The sequence below is a fragment of the Xenopus laevis genome, chromosome 8L, assembly GCF_017654675.1.
Source record: "Xenopus laevis strain J_2021 chromosome 8L, Xenopus_laevis_v10.1, whole genome shotgun sequence".
NCBI lineage: Eukaryota > Metazoa > Chordata > Amphibia > Anura > Pipidae > Xenopus > Xenopus laevis.
In genome coordinates this window covers 123,434,535-123,459,993 of record NC_054385.1, presented here as the reverse complement: position 1 = coordinate 123,459,993, position 25,459 = coordinate 123,434,535, and the positions used below count along the sequence as shown (strand labels likewise).

Here is a 25,459-nt window from a genome sequence, read left to right as displayed (position 1 = left end):
TGGGGTATAATAAAATCTCTAAAAATTCTAGTTTTCCCCTTTAAACTTGACCTGAAAAAAAATAATTTAATAAATAGGCCCCCCAAAATATACACCAAAATATACACCAATATCTCCATTAGGGAAAGGTTAAGGGGGTGTTACAACCAGATGGAAGCGCCTCCAAACTTCATTGTATATTTATATTCCAGTAATTGTGCAGGAAGGAAGGACAGACGTCCATGTTGGTGCAGCACACGGAGCATTATCTGATGATTTCTCATTACTTGTCACCCCCTCCACATAAACCTCCAGAACATTCTGAAACCTTTTCAGCATTTTGGAATGATCTAAAAATGTTATGCTTAAATATTTTTATTGAGTTTTGTGAAATGACAAAAGCGTTCACATATGACTATTAAGAAGCTACACAAGACTCTACATGCGGCACCATTAATAATAGCTTAGAAAATAAAATAATTTAACAAAACAAAAAGGAAAGAGAAAATAAAATAAAAATCTTTTGTATTAGTTACTGAATTGATTTAGCAAAGTAGCGTGGGCTTTGTCAATAATATCCTTATAATTTACAGTAGGGGGTACATTATCCCTTATAATACATGAGTGATACTCAGAGTTTCAAAAAGTTTAAAGCCCTGTCTAAATAATTCAAGTAAATATGCAAATGCATGTAATTTTGAAACAGGGTTTTTTTGTTACAAAGTTATGATCATAATGTTGATAAGCCACCATACCACGTCAAGGTAAAACCCCACATGGTGGTCCCTAATACTCAGAGTTCCCTGTATAACTCAGCCTGCAGCCTTGTGCCTTTATATGGTCACATAACCCCTCAGTGACTTCTAATATCCTTATCATTTACAGTAGGGGGGTACATTATCCCTTATAATACATGAGTGATACTCAGAGTTCCCTGTATAACTCAGCCTGCAGCCTTGTGTCTTTATATGGTCACAGAACCCCTCAGTGACTTCTAATATCCTTATCATTTACAGTAGGGGGTACATTATCCCTTATAATACATGAGTGATACTCAGAGTTCCCTGTATAACTCAGCCTGCAGCCTTGTGCCTTTATATGGTCACAGAACAACCCCTCAGTGACTTCTAATATCCTTATCATTTACAGTAGGGGGTACATTATCCATTATAATACATGAGTGATACTCAGAGTTCACTTCTAATATCCTTATCATTTACAGTAACAACAATATCACTTTTCAATGAATTATAAAGCAAAAACATATTTTCCACAGAATAGAAACATGTTGTACTATAAACAGAATAACAAATAGTAATAACTATACAAAGGGGCAAATATAAAATATAAGAAACATGAATGGGGAATGTTAATGAGTGGAACATAATGGACTGTAAGTATCCGTATAATCCCTGATTCCAGTGCAGGTGAGTTAATAAAAAGAAGACACACACACACACACATTCAATTCAAGTCCCTATGTGTATCCGGCTTCTCCATGTGAATCACAAATTCTCTGCCATCAGAATACAGAAGAGATACATCTATAGGGACCAGTTATAATACTGATCAGTTCCGTATCCTACATCCAGGCAGGGAAAGCTGTCGGGGAAGTTCTGGAAGGTTCTTGTTGGATTCTGATCATTTGTGTTTCTTGGGCATCACCAGAGAGTAAGTAACATCCTAAGAGAATAAATCAGATACATCAGTTATGTACAACAGACAAGTGCTAAAAACTCATTTAAAGGAGAAGGAAAGCTATGGAGGCATTTTATTGCCAATAGATTAGCTGCAATAGTGCAATATAGAATGCTATATTTATTCTGTAGAATGTTTTACCATACCTGAGAAAAAAAGCTCTAGAAACTCTCTGTTTGTTTAGAATAGGAGCTGCAGTATTAATGTGGTGTGACATCACTTCCTGCCTGAGTCTCTCCCTGCTCTGGGCTCAGATTACAGTAGAGAAGGGAGGGGGGCGGGGGAAGAGGAGCAAACTGAGCATGCTCACGCCCAGGGCAATGAGGTTTAAGCTGAAAACAGGAAGTCTGATACAGAAGCCCATGTGTACACAATAGAAGGAAAGAAATGCTGTGTTTCTTTTGACAGGGGACTCAGAGCAACATTACTTGGGGTGTTTACTGGTATATTTAGATGGACCTTTCTGATAAGGCTTATTTAGTTTTAACCTTTCCTTCTCCTTTAAAAATGATAAAGGGTCACTGTACCTTTATAATTGGCAGCAGAATTGTGCTTTATGGACAGTTCAGTATAAAAATAAAAACTGGGTAAATAGATAGGCTGTGCAGAATAAAACATGTTTCTAATATAGTTAGTTACTCAAAAATGTAATGTATAAAGGCTGGAGTGACTGGATGTGTAACATAATAGCCAGAACACTACTTCCTGCTTTTCAGTTCTCTTGGTTTCCACTGATTGGTTACCAGGCAATAACCAATCATTGACTTGAGGAGGAACCCCATGGGACATAACTGTTGCTTTTGAATCTGAGCTGAATTTTCAGGATCAATTGCAAACTCTCTGAACAGTTATGTCCCATGTGGCCCTCCTTATAGTCACTGACTAACTCAGAGTTAGAGAGCTGAAAAGCAGGAAGTAGTGTTCTGGCTATTATGTTACACATCCAGTCACTCCAAGCTTTATACATTACATTTTTGCCTAACTAACTATATTAGAAACATTTTTTATTTTGCACAGCCTATTTATTTACCCAGTTTTTATTTTTACACTGAACTGTTCCTTTAATACAAGAGGCCAGAGCTGTGGAGTTGGGGGTCATGGAGTCGGAATTGGAAGCAATTTTGGGTATCTGGAGCCAGAGTCTTCAAAAATGTTCCAACCCAGACTCCTAATAACTTTAAATACAAGCAATGAAAATAATAAAATCAGATTTAGGAGCTTTTGTGAAGGAGGATATGGATATTGGATTGTATTTCACATATATAGGTGTGTCCTATAAATACGGTGTATTAGGTTTTCCTGTTATTTTTGGTTTATCAAAGGAGGTTTCTGAGTGTTGGCATAAAGCCTTGTATGTTGTCAATCACGGAAATTACATTAGTATATTATAGGAACGGTAACACCAAAAAATGAAAGCATTTTAATCAAAATCCGAATTTTTCAGATGTTTTAAATAAAAAAAGTCCAACCAAACTAGAATCAACGATTTGACCTTATATATTATTTAAAAAGCTCAAATGAATCAGTTTAGGGAAAAACCTGAAAAAAATCGTATTGTTTTTTCCCGAATCGTATGATTTTTTTCAGAAAAGTCAGGAATTTTCATATTTGTACGCGAAAAGCCTGAAATAGTTGAATCTTTGTGCTAATTCCAGCGCAGACTACAGAAACTTCCAAATAGGATAGGGACCTCTCCCATTGACTTATACAATATACATCCTTGATAGGTCTGAGATGGCAGATTTGGACTTTTTGCAGCCTCAGGATATAATAACTCCAAAAAAAATTCGAGGTTTTTTTTTCCCGCTAAAAGTTTTTCTCGTTTTTAGCATTTGGACTTTAATAAATAACCTCCTTTGAGTTGAAAGGCAGTGTAAAACGTGCTACAAACAGGTGCAGGGGTGCCATTTTTTTTTTTTGCACCCTGCCTTCATGGTTTATATCACCAAGGTTGGACTGGCGCATGTGGGGCCCACCAGGTCCCAAACCTCGGGGGCACGCACGTAAGCCGGGATACCGTATGCATGCATAACTGCTGACCGGGCACATGAGCAAAATCTGGTGCACTGCGCCAGACATTTTATTCTTTTCGTTTCAGATGATCGCGGAGCGGGTCTAGGCTGGCGGGGTCCTAGGAGGAACCACCGGGGTTTTTCCTGGTGTCCCGTCGGCCCAGTCCGACCCTGTGTAAGACTGGTCTCTGCACTTGACTTCAAAACAAAGATACCTGTGACTTTCCCAATAAATTTAGTCTATAATCCTAAAGAGTAGGTGAGTGTAGGGACATAAGCCTCCCCCTCTAGCACCCATACCCGTGCCTTATCTTGTGTGCCAATCACATTCACCCATCAGACAGTAAGAACAGGGCTGTGCCCCTCTACCCTGTGCCCTGCACCTCCTGCCTAATATCTCTTTTTTTATCTTTGCCAAGTCTTGGTCTTTACCAGATTCCTTTCTTGCAGGTAAGTGTTACTATACTCACATTATCGATTGGAGACAGTGGTGGAGCTGATGAAGCTGAAAGAATAATATAGAGAAATATTAGTATTACATGTGCCACTAACTTGCAATATCAGTAACATACAGAACATAATAACACCCAGATCAACCAACCCAAAAATGGCGCTTACTCCTAAGCACCATCTTCAATCCTGAGCAATTAGAAGACTAATGTCTTAAACAGAGAATAAAAGAAACCGTATTCTTAAAAAAAACATAATGCGATGGCTCCTTGAATGGTGCTAAATATTTCTTTACAGGGTATAGGGCTCCAAGAGTGATGATCTAGTTCAGCTTTTATTTTCTGCTCTGTCTGTTCCAGCTAAGAAGTAGTTTTATCCAGTCTAGTAACCCGTGACAACCAATCAGAAGTTTGCTTTTAAAGGGACTGTTCACCTTTAAATTAACTTTTAGTACGATGCATCAGGTGATATTCGGAGACAATTTGCAATTGGTTTTCATTTTTTTTATAATTTGTGGTTTCAGCAATCTGGTTGTTAAGGTCCACATTTCCCTAGCAACCATGCATTGATTTGAATAAGACTGGGATATGAATAGGAGAGGCCTGAATAGAAAGATGAGTAATAAAAAGTAGCAATAAAAATACATTTGTAGCCTTACAGAGCATTTGTTTTGTAGATGGGTTCAATGACTCCCCATTTAAAAGCTGGAAAGAGTAACAAAAATGCAAAGAATTCAAAAACTATAGAAATTAGTAATGAAGACCAATCAAAAAGTTGCTTGGCCAGCCCTTTAAACAGCCTACCAGTAAATACTCTCTGCTGATTGGCTACTGAAGTGAAACATTCTTGGCACATAGCATATTTAAAGGTTAATGATGATACTTCCTTCTTGCATGAAAATGCTTAAAAGTTATACTTTCACCAAGAATGGGGGTTACTCACTGCTGGATTTGTTTTTTTTTCAGGGGGGGTTCAGCCTGCATGTACCAATTTAATTTTTATCAGCCTTGCAACAGTTTTGTCCATCAGTCTTGGTGAAAAATACATTTGAAATTCTAGAAATGCTAAATACCATAAACAGTAAAAAAAAAGTAGAAAAATCCAAATATTTTATATTTTTAATGGATTTGTTGTAGAAAAAGTGCAAACTATTCCCTTTATACAGTATTTACTTTATTGAAGGAATGAGGCCAAAACCAGTTGGACTTACTTTTCTGCAGATGATTGATATCAATGTAGGTGTAGCACACGTCTTGTTCAGCAGGGGGAGCTCCTGCACCAAACAGAAAGGGATTTAATATGGACACAACTGGACCATACATGGAAAGGTAAGAATAAAATGTTAATCCCTAATAGCAAATATTGAAATTTTTTTAGTATTAGTAATGATTTTATGAATACCAGAGACCTGGTTAATGCATTTTCAATAGCTAATTAGAATAACAGCTAATGAGAAGATTGTCACAAGACTTTGCTACAGTGAGATGCGGGTCAACTTTTTTCTTGATCTGAACCGAACCCACTTGTGAACCTGGAGAGCCATCGGCATTTATAGACCTGCCCCTGACCTGATCCTCTCTGATGTCACCAGGGGGCAGTGCGACTGACTATAAATGCAGTCTGCCGGTGTAAGTGGGGTATAATAAGGTGGCATACAGGGCTGGAAGATAGCAGAGTGTGGCCTGAATCTCTGTGGGTATAGAGCTGGCCCACAAATTACTACTTTGCTTATCTCACAAAATATATTTTCAGCTGACTGTAACCAGGCAAACAAAATGACCAGCAGGTGGCACCATTATTTCACATTCATTATGTTAGGAGTTTAAAAGAGAACTAAAACCTAGCTAAAGAAGTAGATAGACATGTTGTAGATTATGTTTTGTGCTTCTGTACCAGCCCAAGGCAACCACAGCCCTTTAGCAGTAAAGATCTGTGTCTCCAAAGATGCCCCAGTAGCTCCCCATCTTCTTTTCTGCTGATTCACTGCACATGCTCTGTGCTGCTGTCACTTACTGAGCTTAGGGACCCACTCACAATATACAGTACACATAGAATAGAAATGTCACAATATAAGGCTGATTAGTAATTAATACAGATAATTACTACATGGCAGCACAGAAACCAGTGCAATTAGCATCAGAATTTAATAATCAGCAAACCTGTAGCATCAGCTTATATTACAGGGGAAGCTCATTTTCTGCTGGATAATTAGTGACGAGCCCTAAGCTTAGCTTCTCAACAGCCAATCAGAGCCCACTGAGCATGTGAGTGTCACAGACACTTTCCAAGATGGTGACCCCCTGTGACAAGTTTGAAGTCCTGGATCATTGCTGCTATTGACAAGCTCAAACTTTAGCCTCGTGCAATAAGTTCAGTATACATAATATGACATTCTTAGCCACATTTATTTTTAATTTTTAGTTCTCCTTTAAAAAAAATTATTAATATCTTACAAACTAGGGGAAGAATGATTCATTCCAACTGCAAAGGTGTTCAGAAGAGCATTCTGGGCAATTTTATAGTCATTTGTTTTGAAGGTTTAGTTTAATTAGAATGAAATATCTGTTATAACAAAACAGTGTCATTGAGAGATCTGGGTGTCTAATGTATTTGGGAGAGAAACAGCGACTTGGGTCAGGTTTGAGGAGCAGAACATTATATATGAATTTAGTTATAACTGTACCTGGGGGAGGCTGCTGCTCAGAAGAAGCTGGGTTTTCATTTACTGCACTGTGGGTTGTAAAATGTACGTTAATCTTCGTAAATGGATGATAATGACAGTGATAATTATAGATGGTATTTAATCACAATGAAACAAAAATATAAATAAATAACTATAAAAAGATGTTTTTAGAAATGGGTCATTTTCAGTAGCACTAAGAACACTTTACCACTTTTCCTTTTTTATTAAATATCTTTGGAGGGTATATGTCCCCTTTAAACACATATAGAAATGAAGTGAAATGTTGAATACAATATTTTTGCACCTGTTCATGTCACATGAGACTGAGATACATTTCTAATTACTTATTTATTAACTGGAACTGAACTAGTTTATAGAGATGCTTAGAATTTGCCCACTGCATACCTCCCAACATTTTGGAAATAAAAAGAGGGACAAAAAAAGTTGGGGGGCAATTTTTTACCATGCCCATTTTTGTGGCCACACCCCCAATTACCATTTTCATTTTAAAAAATTTGGCAGGTTATGAAAGTTTGAATATATTTCTGTGGTTTTTTTTTCAGTTATTACAGTTTTGCTAATGAAGGTGAATTGCCCTTTAAGCCAAGGGACCTGTTATCATATATTGTTACAATTACTTATTTGCTTATCTTGAAATTGTAACAAAAGTATCTTATCTGCAGCTGTGGCTGTTCTGGGCTCTCTGCCACAAGCCAATTAAGTTAGAAACTTTGTTTCTTTTTCTGGCTGTTCAGTGCAGAGAAAAACTGGACTTTCCAGTACAAATGAGAGACTGCGGGTTGAGCTGTCAAAAGAGGGACTGTCCCTCTAAAGACGGGATAGTTGGGAGGTATGCCACTGCATGAAGCTTCTGATATATAAACTATAAGGAAAGAAGGATTTAAAGTAGGGATGCACCAAATCCACGATTCGGTTCGGGTTTCAGCCAGGAATCAGCTTTTTAGTTTTTCGATTTGAGCCAATACTTGTGCCTGGCCAAACTGAATCTGAATTTGCTTATGTAAATTTGGGGTGGGTAGGAAAATCATGTGACTTTTTCCTTTCCTGTCCCAATTTGCATATGCAAATTAGGGTTGGCATTCGGTTCGGTAATTGGCTGAATCTTTCACAAAGGATTCGTGGATTGGGTGCGTTCCTAATTTAAAAGGGAAGGAAAGCCCACCTCATCCTGGTCCACCATACATGTTAAATGAAATACCTACACAGTACGAGGAAATAATTGGGGGGCTCTAGTCATAAAAATGCTCCCAACACAATGAATATATCCAGTGGGCTGGCACCTTGTACTGCACATGCTCCAATTGACAGCCAATCAGAAAAGAGGGGGAGCAGGCAAATACGCGTGCCAAGTTTTGTAATCAAACAGTTTTTGAAGAACAACAGGTATGGCATTGACTCATGAGGCTTTGCTTCCCCTTTAAGCAGGACTATCAGAATTTTACAAGGACTGATCTCAATACTTACATAGCCAGGGGAACGTCTAGGGAAAGAAAAAATGTGTGATGTTAATAGCCATTAGTTTGACTTCAGCTTTAACATATATATATATATATATAACATACAAGGGAAAGTTGTGCTCACCACTATTTTCTAAAACCATTAGGTGGGGGTGCAATGAGGGTGTGACCACAAAATACATATAGTCAAACACAAGAGTCCTCTGCACTCAACCCATTATCACACGCAGCGATGCATTTTCAATAGTTGCCCAAAGTTGCCTCAGTGAGGCAATTTCAGGCAACTATTGAAAACGCATCGCCGTGTGTGCATTAGCGCAGGTGACTTTTCATTGTAGCCTATGGGGAAAAACGCTGAGGCAGTTCAGGGAGATAGTTGCTCAAAAGACGAGGCGATTAGTAGCCAGGCGACAAAATCTCCCTGAATCTCCTCGTGTGGCCTTACCCTTAAACAGGTAACTGGTAAATGGTACCTGCTTGTTGGTTGCTATGGGTTACTGCTCCTGGGCAAACTTAGTGCCTTTTATTACATAACCCCCACTTTTCTGTGAAAAATATAATGACACCCGTATAGTGCAAAGAGGTCACAGCTCTGGGTTGATGGGAAGCTTAGAAACCTATGGGCAGATATAAAACAATGCTGTTTGGTTTTTGAGCATTAGTGATGGGCACTGCTGAAAAAACAAGAATTTAAGACTCTTCCATGGAAAAATGTAATTGGTTAGAGCTTAAATAGACTCAAATTGTAATATTGTGCTCATTCTTTTACAGGGAATTCTGTGCAGCATAGGCCACCAGCTTTGTCTAGTATTGGAGCCTCTTATTGAACTTATTTGCCACTGCTATCCTCTAGCTAGCCCTGACGATATAAACCTGTAGGTCTGGCCACTGCAGTCTGGATGCTGCATCTTGTTCCTAGGCCAAAAGAGTAAGTTCCTCATCAAGACTCTTATGCCTTACATAGGTGGGCTTGCCTCCCGCAGGACAACCTTAGGGGTTGGTGCCACCTGCTGACTAAAGCTGGCCATAGACTCAAAGATCCGATCATTTGGCGACATCGCCAAACGAGCGGCTCTTTCCCCGATATGCCACTAACGGCATTGCTATATCGGGGGTAATTCGAACGTTCGGCCTGACTGACAGGAAAATACTTTAACCCAGGAATGGGAAACAAACACCCCTCATAATTGTAATTCAGGCCGAAATCTAGCTGGCCAAAACCCTCCTGATTTAAATGCTGGCTAGTGATGGACGAATCTGTTCCATTTTACTTCTCTGAAACTCCGGTAAAATTTGTGAAATGGCGAAAAATTCGCAAAACGCATTGAAGTCAATAGACATCAAAATTATTTTGACTCGCAACAATTTTTTTGGCCGCAAAATTTTTACACTTGCAATTTGTTCAAATGCATTAAAGTTAATGGGCGTCAAAATTATTTTGATGTGCGACAATTTTTACATGCGCAACTTATGTTGTTGCAGCAAATTTTTTCACTGGCGAACTTTTGTAGCAGTTTCGCAAAACAATTCGCAGGTGGCAAAATGCGGAGATTGGCCGCAAATCCATGCATGGCGAATAAATTCGCCCATCACTAATGCTGGGAAAACCTTTACCCTCCTACATATTATGTTGGTATAGGGGATACTGAAAGTTACTTATGGACGTCAGTAACTGAAGTAGAAGCTGAAGAACTGCAGGTTTTATACTGTAATGTTACTTGTTAGAATGAAGATTATTTGCAGAATAGAAGAACACGTGGGAGGTAATTGTTTCTGATAATCACCTACCTGCATTTGATTGGTCAGAAGGAGGTTTCGTTTGTCCAGTCCTGCGCATAAAGATCACTACAGCAATAATAATAATAATGATGAATGTCACCAGCAGGGGGAGTCCCACTAACAGCAATAAGTTACTGCTCTTGCCTAGAAAAAGGAATAAAACATTGGTAATTGGCTCCTATATTACAAGACTTTTGGTGAAAAATGATTATTTTGGGAGTCAGTAATAAGTGTACATTAATGTAATGAGCCAAAAGCTGTCCATACAAGCTCAGTTCATGCTGCTCAAGGTGGGCGTGTGTAGCCCTTCAACTTGGATTGAGGAGTATTGTTCCTAAAATAACATTTTCATCAGTCAGCCAAAAGGCGGCAAAGAGGAGCCAAATCATTGCGGCTCCTCTTCACTTTCTGCTATTCAGATCCTTTAATCCATTGGCATGAATCAATAGAACAATGTAAAGGTGGGCACATGTATGGCCTCTCACTTGTTCCTTTGGCCCGCCAGCTAATCGGTTGGATTCCTTTAAATTAAACATTCAGATTAAGACTAAAAGACCCTTCCCTAATCTTTGTTAGACTATAGTATATCTAGAATCTTGACGTAGTTGGCCATCTTAAATATATTGCAATATATGGACAAACAATCCCTGTTTTGTTTAAAGGGCATGTAAAGGCAAAAAAATAAAATCCCATTTTTACTTTCTTTAATGAACAAGAAACCTATCTCCAATATACTTTAATTAAAAAATGTGTACCATTTTTATAAGAAACCTGACTGTATGCAGTGACATTCTCCCTTCATTTACTGCTGTGGATAGGAATTGTCAGACGGTCCCTAACTGCTGAGCAGGGAAACAATCATACTTATGAACAGCAGGGGGAGCCCCCACCTTACTTACCAGCCATGCAGGACTCAAGCAGCTTTGTTTATGACGATCCCTAAGCAGCCCAGACCACACTGAGCATCTGCACAGTCTTAGGGGCCGATTCACTAACTTCGAGTGAAGGATTCGAAATAAAAAAACTTTGAATTTCAAAGTGTTTTTTGGGCTACTTCGACCATCGAATGGGCTACTACGACCTTCGACTACGACTTCCAATCTAACTATTCGAACTAAAAATCATTCGACTATTCGACCATTCGATAGTCGAAGTACTGTCTCTTTAAGAAAAAACTTCAACCCCCTACTTCGCCATTTAAAAGCTACCGAACTCAATTGTAGCCTATGCGGAAGGTCCCCATAGTCTTTCCTAAGTTTTTTTGATCGAAGGATATTCCTTCGATCATTGGATTTAAATCCTTAGAATCGTTTAGATTCGAAGGATTTTATCTTTCGATCGAAGGAATAATCCTTCGATCGCTCGATCACACTATTTGCGCTAAAATCCTTCAACTTCGATATTCGAAGTCGAAGGATTTTAATTCCCAGTCGAATATCGAGGGTTAATTAACCCTCGATATTCGACCCTTTGTGAATCGGCCTACTTGGTCTTGCAAAGATGTATAACAAAGTTACAAGATGGTGACCCCCTGTAGCCAACTTTGAAAGCATAAATCATTTGTTTGATTAGGCTTGTGGTGCAGTAAGTTCATGTTTATATTTAGTGTACAAAATACAGCATTTCTAGCCTTATTCTATTTTAGACTTTACATGCCCTTTAAAGGGTAAGGCATTTTTCAGTAGCAGTATGCACAAAATGTCTCTGTCTTAAATATATTGATAATGAGTGCAGAGGACTCTGATTTGTCTAGAATCTTTGCCATGAAGCAACTCATACTGTTATTTGACTAAAAGGAAAAAGAAATAGTCCTAGAAAACGTATTCCTCCATACATAAAGATCCCCTGTAGCTTTTTCAGAACAAAAGTAAGTTCACAAAACTTTACTATTTTAACCTCTTAATATCCACAGATCATAACATTTATGTTACTGACAGTCTGTGCCAGTTACCTAGATTCTATAATTCCAGGTTAATTTAACCCCCATGGGAAAAATACATTGTCTATCAATATATGGTTTCAGGTTTGACTGACATTCAACTGTTTTCTCAGTAGCCAATTATTGTCAAATGGCTTTAGCCCTACAGGCTATATAGAAAGCTGCAGCACACTGGGATTTATCAAAATAAAACTTATTTTATTGGATTGACGTTTCGGTCCACACATAGATTTAGTTCCCGAACCTGCTAGGGGGGGTGATTGGGATCGCATGCTACTGCAAAAGGAGGTATATTGGGTTAAAATGCTAAATACCATTGCCCCCAGAGGACTTAACGAGTATTGCTCGTTTACCTGTTTCTTATGAGTAACTATAAATTTTACACCATTTTATGTATTTTCATTGACAGATAGTAATGAATTTCTATGCAAACAGCTTATGTCTTATGGATTTAATAGATATTGTTTGTTTTTAGAGTATTTTATGACATTTTTAACACTATATTCACTATAATGTCACTACAAAAGAAAAATATTTTCACTAAATTTATTACAACTTTTAAGAGTATTTATAACATGTGATTATGCATTTTTATATACTAAATTATATGGTTCTATGCACTTTGTTTTTCAGACCAAGTTAAAATCATCCATGTTCGCTGGACTTATGGGCTATCTAGGGTTAAAATGTTCACTTGATATGTGGGCGTGTTCTGGTGAAGGTTTACTGGTGGGTGAGTCTATAAAATTGTCTACACTTGCACATTATATTTATCTTGATAAAGGTCCCTGTGTGCAGGGTCGGACTGGGGGGCCTGGGGCCCACCGGGACTGCTGTCCAGGGCCCCCCAGCCCCCGCCTCCCCTTGCTGCAGGGCCCCTGCCTCCCCTTGCTGCGGCACCAGCGCCGCGCTCCCCTTTGGCGTTGTCCCATGCCGGCGCGCATGCGCAGACGGCACCCGTGCCGACGAGAATGCGCAGACTGCGCAGACAGCGCATCGCGCCGGCTACGTTTTTTTTTTTTTACTATTGCGATTGGGGGTCTGGCCCGGCGGGGCCCCTTGAAGGTCGGGGCCCACCGGGTATTTTCCCGGTGTCCCGCCGGGCCAGTCCGACACTGCCTGTGTGGACCGAAACGTTGATCCAATAAAATAAGTTTTATTTTGATAAATCCCAGTGTGCTGCAGCTTTCTACATGAATATACCATTTTTTCTGATTAGCACCTAAAAAAAAAAAAAATCCAAATTTTTCGGATTTTTGGTTGAAACTCAAATTTGAAATTGGCCTTTGCCATTGACTTCTACAGGCCCCCAACAGCTTGGAGATGGAGTATTTTCGGATTCAGACTTTTAGCAGCCTCGAGGTATAAGAAATCATGAAAAATGTGAGTGTTTTTTTCCATTAAAAATTCTGAATCTATAATTAAAAACTCAATTTTTTGGGGTTTTTGGCATTCAGACTTTAATAAATAACCCCCAATATATTTTTTAAGAAAGAAATACAGAGTTTTAAGTTTTGGTACAAGGTAGTTTGGGGATCCTTACCATGAGAGTCTTCTGAAGTGACTCCTGGTGATGTTGGAGTATTATAAGTTTTGGACATACCAGAACCTTCAGGGGTCACATTTGGACTCACTCTTACAGCTGGCGTGGAGCTCCAATCTAAACCGCAAACCAGAATGATACAGATAATAAAAAGAGAAGGCAACAAGAATGTTCTGGAGAAGAATCATACAGTAGATGCAGTAGCAACCCAATCAATGAAATCAAGTAACGAGAGCTAAATCCTACAGAAGTGTCACCAGCTTACAGTTCAATCTTGTACCCCGGCATCACTACATTAATATTTACTATTGCTTCTTATATTCATTTGATATGGAAACGTGTATAGTCTCTGTAATGCAATTAGGATTCATCAGGACTTGAGTATTAAGAACATGTATTTACTAAAGGTATGGGACCTGTTATACAGAATGCTCGGGACCTGAGGTTTTTATGATAACCAATCAATTTGGATCTTTATAACTTAAATCTACTAGAAAATCACATAAACATTAAATAAACCCAACAGGCTGGTTTTGCTTCCAATAAGGATTAATTATATCTTAGTTGGGATCAAGTACAAGATACTGTTTTATTATTACACAGGAAAAAGGAAAAAGTTTTAAAAAAATTGGATAAAATGGAGCCTACGGGAAACAGCCTATCTGTAATTCAGCGCTTTCTGGATAACAGGTTTCCGGAAAACCGGATCCCTAGATTTGATAAATCCTCTGCAGTGTGTGAGGGCCATTCTCCATTTCTTTTTCTCACAATTTCTGTGTAATTACGGCCGTATGTGCCCACACTAAGGGGCAGATTTATCAAGGGTCGAATTTCGAGGGTTAAAAGGATTTTAGCGCAAAAGCTTTGATCGAACGATCGAATAAAAATCCTTCGAATCGAACGATTTCAACGATTTTAAGCGATCGATCGAGGGATTTTTATTCGACCAAAAAAAACTTAGACAAGTGCTGGGGAAGGTCCCCATAGGCTAACATTGGACTTCAGTAGGTTTAAAGTGGCGAACTATGAAGTCGAAGTTTTTTTTAAAGAGACAGTACGTCGATTATCGAATGGTCGAACTTGACCAATTCGATGGTCGAAGTACCCAAAAAATTACTTCCAAATTCGAATATTTTTTCATTCGAATTATTCACTCGGGCTTAGTAAATCGTGTAAGGCCTTTGGCCACAGGCCAAAACAGGTCATGGACCTCTGAGGTGACTTCTAATATCCTCAGATTTTACAGCAAGGGGTACTTTATTTATTATAATAGAAACGTTCCATTGAGTCATGTGACATTAATGACATCACTGGTTATAACTGATGACATCACTTGGCACTGATTTTTAGGATATAATTTACAGGATATTCATGGCTCTTGTGTTTTATACAGGTATGGGACCTGTTATCCAGAATGCTTGGGACCTGGGGTTTTCTGGATACAGGATCTTTCTGTAATTTGGATCTTCATACCCTGTGTGATGACTCAACTTTCCAGTTGCCCATTATTTGAGATTTATCATTGGGGAAAAACTCTTTGCCACCTAAAATGTGCCGAGATTCTGTAGACGTCAGTGGGAAGTTTACCCGACGCATTCAAGGAATGGGATCTGTCATTTGTAACAGAAATTACTGGAACAATTGGTTTTAGTTTGTGATCCTCTTCTTCCTCAATTGCGATTACTCTGTTCAAGTTTTTTCTTAAATCAAGAATGGAAAAAAAAAAAAAGTTGGAGTTTTGCTGTGATGATGATAAATGGAATAATAAACATCGTAATTAAATAAAATAAAAAAGAAATAGTAGCAAAGTAAAAATCACATTGTTCCATTTGTTTTCTGAGGCTGTGACATCCCATTCTTTGAATGCTTCCGATAAACTTCCCACTAACTTTTACAGAACCTCGGCATGTTTTAGTTGGCAAATTATTTTTTTTTTACAAATTTTCATGTTTTTTTATCATGATAAATCTCTGATTATTGTGAGGGGAAAAAACCAACAGCAGCTGTAATTCTATAATTAGAGATGCACCAAATCCAGGATTTGGTTCAGGATTCGGCCAGGATTCAACCTTTTTCAACAGGATACGGCTGGCCAATCTGAATCGGAATCCTAATTTGCATATTCAAATTAGGGGCAGGAAGGGAAATCATGTAAGGAAGGAAGTTTTTTTCCACTTTTTCCTTTCCCATCCCTAATTTGCATAGGCAAATTAGGTTTTGGATTCAGTTCAGTATTCGGCCAAATCTTTTATGAAGGATTTGGGGGATTCGGCCGAATCACAAATAGTGGATTTGGTGCCTCCCTAGTTGTAATGACATTTTATTTCTGCAAGCCATGGCAAAAACACAATCGTGAATTTTAATGAATGTTCCCCAATGGGTACAGTTGTGCTTTGTTCCTGGGTGCTGGTATTTCGTTCCTAGAGGGACCCCGTGTAGTTTCTCTCTTGAAATCAATTGGGTGAGACACTGAGAATGTAGCTTCCAGGTTTCCCAGTCTGTCCCACTGCTAAAGTGGAGGATTCCCAGTTGCCCCTGGTCATCAGCAGATAATTACCCTGTGTCACATTGTGTATAATTTTGAGAGAAATGATCACATGTATTAGACAGAGTGTGGACTCTTACCATTTATCTGAATATTGACAACATCACTCATTATTATATCTTTAGGACTAGTTGAAGAGTTTACTCCACATGTGTAATTTCCACAAAATTCTTTCTTAAATGAATAAATGTGCCATGTGTTGTCTTTACTGAATATGTATGATATAAATCCATTCCAGTATAAACCAAATTCCAGGGTTGTATCCTTGTGTAGTAAATCAGAATGACAGGTTAGAGTTACATTAGTCCCCTCAGTAATCACATCTGGGCTCACTCTTAGTTGAGGTTTAGGGAGCGACTCTGCAAGAGAAAAGAATCACAAAGGAACATCATTTACATTGGAACTGGAACAAAACCAAGACCAGTAACATAAAATGATTTTCCTATCGGGATCCATTTCTCTTCTGTAGGGGCTAAGAGAGGGTGTCCCCATGTTTTATTTGTCTGTTATCAGTCTCACACAGTGACAATACCACTTGTATATGATCTATACACAGTTACTCTGTAATATAATCACCCACATCTGTGCAACACAACACTCACTATAGACTGGACACATAACACACAAATAAACCATGAAACAAAGAACAAGTTACATAGAAAGGTAACAGGGCAGCAGCACATGGAACATAGAGACACACGGATCACTGATCAGACACATATACAGTATAAGGCACTTGAGTACTTTGCAAATCACAATACTATGGGGCTTATTTAATAACATTCAGATTTTTATTTTTTTTTCACAAATCATAATTTCTTCTCAAAAAATCTTGTTTTTTTAAAAAAACGTTATTAAGGGGCAGATTGATCAAAATGTGAGCTTAGAGCTTAATTAATAAAAACTCAATCAAGCTCTATTCATTCCAATGGGATTTTTAGAATTATATTTATGAATGGGTGAAAGTTAGAATTCACCATTTGATAAATATGGTTCTAAATATCCCATAGGAATGACTAGAAAGCGGGTGCGTTTTTATTTATTAAGTTCTAAACTCACATTTTGATCAATCTGCCCCTGAGTGTAAAAAACATGAAAAACTTTAATACAGGTATGGGACCTATTATCCAGGATGCTCAGGACCTGGGGTTTCTGGATAAGAGATCTTTCTGTAATTTGGATCTTCATACCTTAAGTCTACTAGAAAATCATGTAAACATTAAATAAACCCAATAGGCTGGTTTAGCTTCCAATAAGGATTAATTACATCTTAGTTTGGATCAAGTACAACCTACTGTTTTATTATTACACAGAAAAAGGAAATCGTTTTTAAAACTCTGAATTAGATAAAATGGAGTCTATTCCATAATTTGGAGCTTTCCATATAACGGGTTACCAGATGACAGATCCCATACCTGTACAAAACTTCACCAAGTAAAAGTAGTCGAGGTTCCATAGAAATCATTTGGAGTTGCACTGATCATATCGGACCTTTTTTAAACCATTCAGACTTTTGAAGGTTTTCAGATTTTTTTCGCTAGTAATTGTCCCAAAAAGCTAACATTTTTAGAGGTTTTAGAGGTATTTGTATTTTTTAGTGCATCGTTCATTGTTTTTATTAGTTTTTGTACTTTTTATCATGAGATCTTTCAGTATCTAATAATATCATAACATTTGTGATTTTTAGAGAAATATATATGGGGGTTATGTAATAAAAGGCACTAAGTTTGCCCAGGGTCAGTAACCCATATTAACCAATCAGCAGGAAGCATTTACTGGTCACCTGTTTTAAAGCAAACACCTTATTGGTTGCTATGGATAACTGCTCCTGGGCAAACTTAGTGCCCTTTATTACATATAGGGGATAGAGTTTAATCGTGGTTTCAAAAACCTCTAAAACCACTAACATTCAAGCTTTAATAAATGGGCCTCTTTAAACTTGTGCCAGCATGGTGTTTTATGTAATAGATCTTGCAAGTCTAATCTTATTGACTTCTATGAGGAGGTGAGTGGGAAACTCGACTCTGGGATGTGACACTTGGATGCTGATTTGTCTAAATTGGAAAACTGGGCAGCAAACTAGAAAATGAGGTTCAATGTTGATAAATGCAAAGTTATGCACTTTGGCAAAAATAATATAAATGCAAGTTATACACTAAATGGCAGTGTGTTGGGAGTTTCTTTAATTAAGAAGGATCTAGGGGTTTCCATAACTATAGGAACTCACCTTTGAAATCACCGCTGTCTGCTTTGCTCATTGCTGAAAAATAAAACAGAGAAAATATTAAGGGGAAATAAAACAAAACAAACCCAAAAACAAATAAAAGAAACCCTGACACTGTGATAGAGCCCAGGGTGGTGACATTTTGTATCAAAGCTGACCTGTCGCCCCTATTGAAGGCTGGTGTCTAAACTTTGTTTATTAGGAGACAAACACTGTGTGGAAGAGAGACTATAGGAGATACTACTAATGATGAGCAAATTCCGCATTTTGACTTAAATGCATTTGGAGCAAGAAAATGTGTAAAGAAAATTACTCCCGTTGACTTCAATGCGTTTCATGAATTTTACGCGGTTTTTCGCGGGACACATTTGCTCATCACTAGTTGCTACACACTGTTACTAATCATGATAAATTCTTTCACTTTAGTAGTATCTCTGCCTTGTGGCCCCACCATAGAGATCTGTTCTCATGGGTAAGTTGAAGAGGAATATATTGTCCCAGTGGTACATCCGCTGCAATCTTAGTCCTCTCTACAGAGACATTCTATTGAATCATATACATATGCTCATCCGACAGGGAATACGTTCTATATACAGTATATCATTTAGGGGCAGATTTCTCAAGGGTCGAATCGAAAATTCTAATTTGTTTATGGTCAAAACTGTCAAATTCGACAAGGAAGTTATTCAGATTCTATTCAAGTTTCTTAAAAAAAATTTAATTTGATTTTGAAGGTTTATCATACTCTGGCCCTTTAAGAACTCAAATTCGACTATTCGCCCCCTAAAGCCTGCCAAATTACTGTCAGTTTGGAGTTGTTTGCCAGCCATTCAAGGTTTTATTTTGGAGAAAAAATCTTGAAGTGAGTTTTTAAACTGGAATTGAATTCAAACCAAATTCTCTTCGAGTTTTTGGTTCAAGTCAATTCATCCGAGTTTTAAAAATTAGATTTCATTAATACATTTTCGATTGGTCAAATTTCGAGTTTATGGGAGTTTAAAAAAACTCACAATAATTCGAAATTCGACCCTTGATAAATCTGTCTCTTCAAGTGGAACTCCATCCATGTTTTCCTAATGGAAAAAAATGCAAATTCAATATATTTTCTGAACCGACTTCTGCTACATTGTAGCAAAAAACAGAATGGGATAAACCATTTCTGCTTTCAACTAATGCCAATGACATCATGATCACTCTACCACCATGATATGACATAACAATGCTGTTCAATATGCAGTTGTAGGTTCTTCTTGTAAAGTTCCTAGGTGGCCCTTTAATTCTATATTAATCTAGATTACACTGGATCTTGACTTTCTGCCTCTTCCTGACTATTCTGATCTGCTTGTCAATCCTCCTCCTTAATATCTTACTCCTACTCACAGGTCTGTAAATATTATGTTTTATTACTGCTCGTATATTGTATTTACTATCGTCTATTGAAAGAGGAATGTTTGCTGTATTTAAAGTTCATTACTAAGAACTTTGGAAAGCAGAAGTCAAGTTTGAGGAACATATTATTTTTCTTAAGAATAATTTTAGAGAAATAAAATATTGTGGGGAAAGACTCAGTGGGGCTTTGCTAGAAGTGTAGCGCAGAGGTTGAAAAGGGCATCGACTTTTAAAAATGATCATATTCTAAAGTACAATGAAAAGACAAGGAGTGCAGCCTAGATTATAGGGGCCATTACAATCTCCAAGGAAGAGTCCATTTCACTTTTATTTCTGCACTTTTGCACAAAACCAGAAATCGGAAATATAATAAGAAAATATTCTGCTTTCAGCTTCACCATGAGGGGAGCAGTTCCAGTTTGGAGAACACTGGCTTGTTGTATACAAATATAAATATGTGAGGGATTGGGGAATTGGTTTTCCTCCTGTAAAGGTGATGAAGTAGGTTCTGGGAATGATTTCACCCCAGTAGAAGAGGTCTAATTGGATCCCCCATACATTTTTGCTCCTCTAAGATTCTGCAACTGGCCAGCATTGAGTGTAACTAGAGTTGTCCCTTGAACCTGGGTCTTTATCATGATCTCGTAACCTCTAGGCCAACTTCTTCTTCCCAGGAGGAAGTGCAGTGTGATGTAATGTAACCAATGGAAAGGCAAAAACCAGTGGAAAGTCAAAAAAAGATGTCATTTCATATAGACTATTGAGGGATTGAACTTAATGAACTGTGGTCTTCTTTCAACTCAAATGTAAGTATATCAATAGGCATCATTGAGACACACCATGAAATATCATGAAAACTCAGTTCTGGCCTGAGTCTTGACCTGTAGATTTGGTCAGTGTCTGCCCCAAAGTAGAACCCAGAGCACCCAGGAACCCAATAGTAGAACCCAGAGCACCCAGGAACCCCATAGTAGAACCCAGAGCACCACAGAACCCCAAAGTAGAACCCAGAGCACCCAGGAACCCCAAAGTAGAACCCAGAGCACCCAGGAACCCCAAAGTAGAAACCAGAGCACCCAGGAACACCAAAGTAGAAACCAAAGCACCCAGGAACACCAAAGTAGAAACCAGAGCACCCAGGAACACCAAAGTAGAAACCAGAGCACCCAGGAAAATCAATGTAAGCATGTATAGAACACACAAATTTGTAGTGTGTCTTATATGGATACAAACCAGGACCCAAGTGCCAGCTAGTAGGTTACACCACTGTTCTAAACATGTCACCCCCCCAAAAAAAATGCAGCCCCCACTAAAACACATATCATTTTTGGTTGAAATTACAGCATTTACTTCTTAATGAATCCCTATTACAATACATAAATTGGTTCTAAGGGTCAAGAAACCCTCAAGAAAGGCACCACAAACAGTACCTTGTGATGAAGTTGCAGAAATCCATGTTGATAGCAAAATAATTATCTTTTAGGGGCTTATTTATTAATAACCCTAGTAACTAGAAAACTCCAATTTTTTGTGAAATAAAACTTGAATTTTTCATGATTTATTATAGAAGAGCATCTTTAGTTTATGGATACAGAACGTTTCCTCTCTGGATATCGACTATATTATTTCCACGCCATTGGGGATATTTCTAACCTATTGCAATGAATGATGGATCTGAATTTTGTTTTATTTTAAAATGTGCTAATACACTGTGATGCAGATTTACTTATGGTCGAATATCGAGGGTTAACTAACCCTCGATATTCGACTGCCGAATGTAAATCCTTAGACTTCGAATATCGAACGAAAAAACGTTCGATCGAACGATTAAATCCTTCGAATCGTTTGATTCGAAGGATTTTAATCCATCGATGGAACGATTTTTTGTCGACCAAAAAAAGATTGCAAAGCCTATGGGGACCTTCCCCATAGGCTAACATTGACTTCGGTAGGTTTTAGATGGCGAACTAGGGGGTCGAAGTTTTTTTTTAAAGAGTCAGTACTTCGACTATGGAATGGTCAAATAGTCAAACGGTTTTTAGTTCGAATTGTTCGATTCAAAGTCGTAGTTGAAGGTCGAAGTAGCCCATTCGATGGTTGAAGTAGCCAACAAAAACATTCGAAATTCAAAGTTTTTTTTATTCTATTCCTTCACTCAAGCAAGTAAAGTCAAGTAAATGTTGTTCATTAGTGATGGGCGAATTTCTCACGAAAAATCATGAAATCGGAAATATTATGAAAAAAACGTGAAATTTGTATGTTTTCATGAAAAAATCAAGCAATTTGAATGGTTTCACTAAGAAATCTAGCAATACAAACATTTTCACTTAAAATCAAGCAATTCGAACGTTTCCACGGAAAAATTGAGCAATTCAAACAATTTCACTAAAATCGAGCAATTCAAACATTTTTTCTAAAAAAAAAAGAGCAATTGAAACGATTTCACAAAAAAACGAGCAATTCGAAAGTTTTCACGAAAAATCAAGCCATTGGAACGTTTTCACTAAAAAATTGGAAATTGACACCAGCAAATTTTCACCAGCGAATTTTCGTTGGAGATTCGCAAATTTATTCGCTGGCGGCGAAACGTGGAAATTCCCAGCAAATTCGTGCCAGGTGAATTTATTCGCCCATCACTATTATTCATATGTTCCCTTGTCCTGGTTTTCAGGCATCTCTCAGGTATAGAATTTATACTGACTCAAAATTATTTTTGATTCGAAGGGGAGTATTTTTTACAGATCAAAGGGACCGCCATGGGAACGAGATTCACGCCAAGCTACGCAAACCTTTTTTATGGGCTACTGGGAAGAATTGGTAATAATAACACCTTGCCTTATAGATAATATAGGTCTGGTAGCTTGGAAACAATATATTGATGACTGCCTGTTCATATAGAATGGCCCTGAAGCAAAACTTATCCAATTTTTAAACAAACTTAATATCAATAATTTTAATTTAAAATTGACCAGCAGTCACAGTACAGAAAAGGTACATTTTTACCTTTTTTTCGACCTTTCAATTTTTGTTAATGACTGAAAGCTAGCAACTAGTATATACCGGAAAGCTACAGACCACAATGGTTTTATTTTAAATAAAAGCCGCCATCATAAGAAAATGGCTCAACAAATATTCCCTTCAGCCAATTCAATAGGATTAAAAGAAACTGTAGTCGTACTGCAGATTATGAAAGAGAATGTGTAACAATAACTAATCAGTTTGAATAAAAAGGTTACAAAGATGAAGTAATAAACAAAGCCAACGAAAGGTGTGACATTAAGGGGCCCATTCACTAAGCTCGAGTGAAGGAATAGAGGAAAAATTGTTTGAATTTCGAATGTTTTTTTTTTTGCTACTTCGACCTTCGACTAAGTCAAGTGTCTCAGTGCTGCTAAAACTAAAACAATGGCTGGGAGACTTTACTTTTCCTTTATTCAATCAAATTGCTAATTATTGCATCATTCATTAGGCCAAAACTAGTAAAATAATGCAAGTGTGAGTTAAAAACTTTTTACATATCAAATTGTATAAAATAGACCTATTTTGATTATTCAGTGTTTTACTTGTTTTGTTAAAGGGATACTGTCATGGGGAAAACATTTTTTTTTTTCAAAATGAATCAGTTAATAGTGCTGCTCCAGCAGAATTCGTCCCTGAAATCCATTTCTCAAAAGAGCAAACAGATTTTTTTTATATTCAATTTTGAAATCTGACATGGGGCTAGACATTTTGTCAATTTCCCAGCTGCCCCAGTCATGTGACTTGTGGCTACACTTTAGGAGAGAAATGCTTTCTGGCAGGCTGCTGTTTTTCCTTCTCAATGTAACTGAATGTGTCTCAGTGAGACATGGGTTTTTACTATTGAGTGTTGTTCTTAGATCTACCAGGCAGCTGTTATCTTGTGTTAGGGAGCTGTTATCTGGTTACTTTTGTTAGGCTGCTGGGGGAAAAAGGGAGGGGGTGATATCACTCCAACTTGCAGTACAGCAGTAAAGAGTGATTGAAGTTTATCAGAGCACAAGTCACATGACTTGGGGCAGCTGGGAAATTGACAATATGTCTAGCCCCATGTCAGATTTCAAAATTGAATATAAAAAAATCTGTTTGCTCTTTTGAGAAATGGATTTCAGTGCAGAATTCTGCTGGAGCAGCACTATTAACTGATTCATTTTGAAAAACAATTTTTTTTCCCATGACAGTATCCCTTTAATGAGGCTTTTACACCTATAGGGTTAGCCAGAAACTTGTGCCCTGACTATAAAATGCTGATCCCTATTAATATGATAATAATTCCCCAATAGAGCACCCACAAGAGGTGGGAAATGAAGACTGGGTGAACCAAAGCAAATGATCTTAGAATTGATCTGACACATGGGGAAGAGTTGTACTGAGCTTTACTTTACGTTTAAAATGTCGTTTTTTGTGCCATTTAGAAAGACAAATTCATAAAAGTGTCAGTAAACTGTGTTTCTTTCACTAAAATATGAAAAGTGGCAGTTGAGTTGAAATTTAGGCGGATTTCTGTTTGTGAATATAGAGAAAGCATTTTACACCAGTTTACCATCACTTTTACTCCAAAAATGGTCTCTCTCCACTTTTGTGAATTTCCCCCCAGTGTGAAAGTGGAAGGAACATATCTTGTTTGGTGAAACAGTGTCATTGTCCCGATAGAAATGATAAAGAAAGGGAAAAAAGACAGGGGCACCCAGGCTTAGAAGTTCCCTTTAACTTTGCTTAATATTATTTTTAACATATGGACGTGTAATTGCTGAAGTCTCTATAAGTGCTGCCACTAAGCAACCAACGTTACCGAGCGCGGAGTTCACCCTCATTGTACCCCCTAAAATATCCTGATGTGCACTGGGGTTTGTGCAGTAATCCGAAGGTTCCATGGTTTTCTGGTGTCAAATCCGAAAAAAAGTCACCGTTTTCAGGGACAAATCTGAAAAAGTTGCGGCATTCGGATTTTTTTTCACAATTTTTCCCAAACAAGAAATTTTCAGGAAAAATGTATTGATAAATAAGGGGGAAAAAGAAATCTGTGTGGATTTGGTTGAAGTAGTTTTCAGAAAACTGTGAGATATTTTTGGATTTTTGACAAATACCCCCCACCCATTATTCTAGTATTTCTATAACAGTGCAATGTATTTTATCCTTTTCAATGAAGAAATAAAAGTTGCCCTGACTGTGTTTACTGTCTAATAAGTAAATATATAGTATTTACTAAGCTTTGTAGGTGTAACAGTACCAAATATTTATCAATAAGAAAACGACTGGAGTAAAAGACAGAGAGACACAGGTACTTACTGAACAGGATCCCAAACAGCAGGACTAACATGTTGCCTGAGACTGGGGCACTGACATGGACACTCTATAGTAAATACTGTACTTAGAAGTTTCCACCCAAAGTGACCACTGATTTTGCTTCCTGTTTCACATCTTTCTCTTTATCTGATCTTTCTCATGTGGTTTCACTTTGGTGCAAGAATCTGGCTGCAAACAAATATGAATCATTAATTGTAAAACATCGGTTCTGTTTTTATAGTTAAAGGACATGTAAAGGCAAAAAAATTAAATCCCATTTTTACTTTCTTTAATGAAAAAGAAACCTATCTCCAATATAATTTAATTAAAAAATGTGTACTGTTTTTATAAGAAACCTGACTGTATGCAGTGCGGCACCCCAGCAAAGAGTGCAATTGTGCTCAATGCACTAGTGGTGCTGCCCTCTTTTGACCTG

The 25,459-nt window shown here is 37.7% G+C and overlaps 1 protein-coding gene across 2 annotated transcripts; it reads right to left on the bottom strand.

Annotated features, from left to right (window-relative positions):
• Nucleotides 1-339: 339 nt before the first annotated feature.
• On the bottom strand, nt 340-25,098 carry LOC779037 (FL3). 2 transcript variants are annotated; one of them, NM_001096707.1, is given in 10 exon segments: nt 340-1,662; nt 4,160-4,194; nt 5,350-5,412; nt 6,823-6,869; nt 8,308-8,323; nt 10,089-10,145; nt 13,562-13,678; nt 16,187-16,465; nt 18,334-18,366; nt 25,027-25,060. In NM_001096707.1, coding segments are annotated over 10 exon segments (720 nt in total). In that variant the 5' UTR covers nt 25,058-25,060; the 3' UTR covers nt 340-1,620.
• Nucleotides 25,099-25,459: the final 361 nt, after the last annotated feature.

Bases quoted from the DNA above. Each gene is read 5' to 3' on its own strand.
- LOC779037 (XM_041572188.1), bottom strand. From the start codon at position 25,057: ATGTTAGTCCTGCTGTTTGGGATCCTGTTCA. The intron at 10,224-13,561 runs GTAAGGATCCCC...TCCTTTTTCTAG, and splicing joins CACTTCAGAAGACTCTCATG to GCAAGAGCAGTAACTTATTG. The intron at 4,195-5,349 runs GTAAGTCCAACT...TTATTCTTTCAG, and splicing joins TATCAATCATCTGCAGAAAA to CTTCATCAGCTCCACCACTG.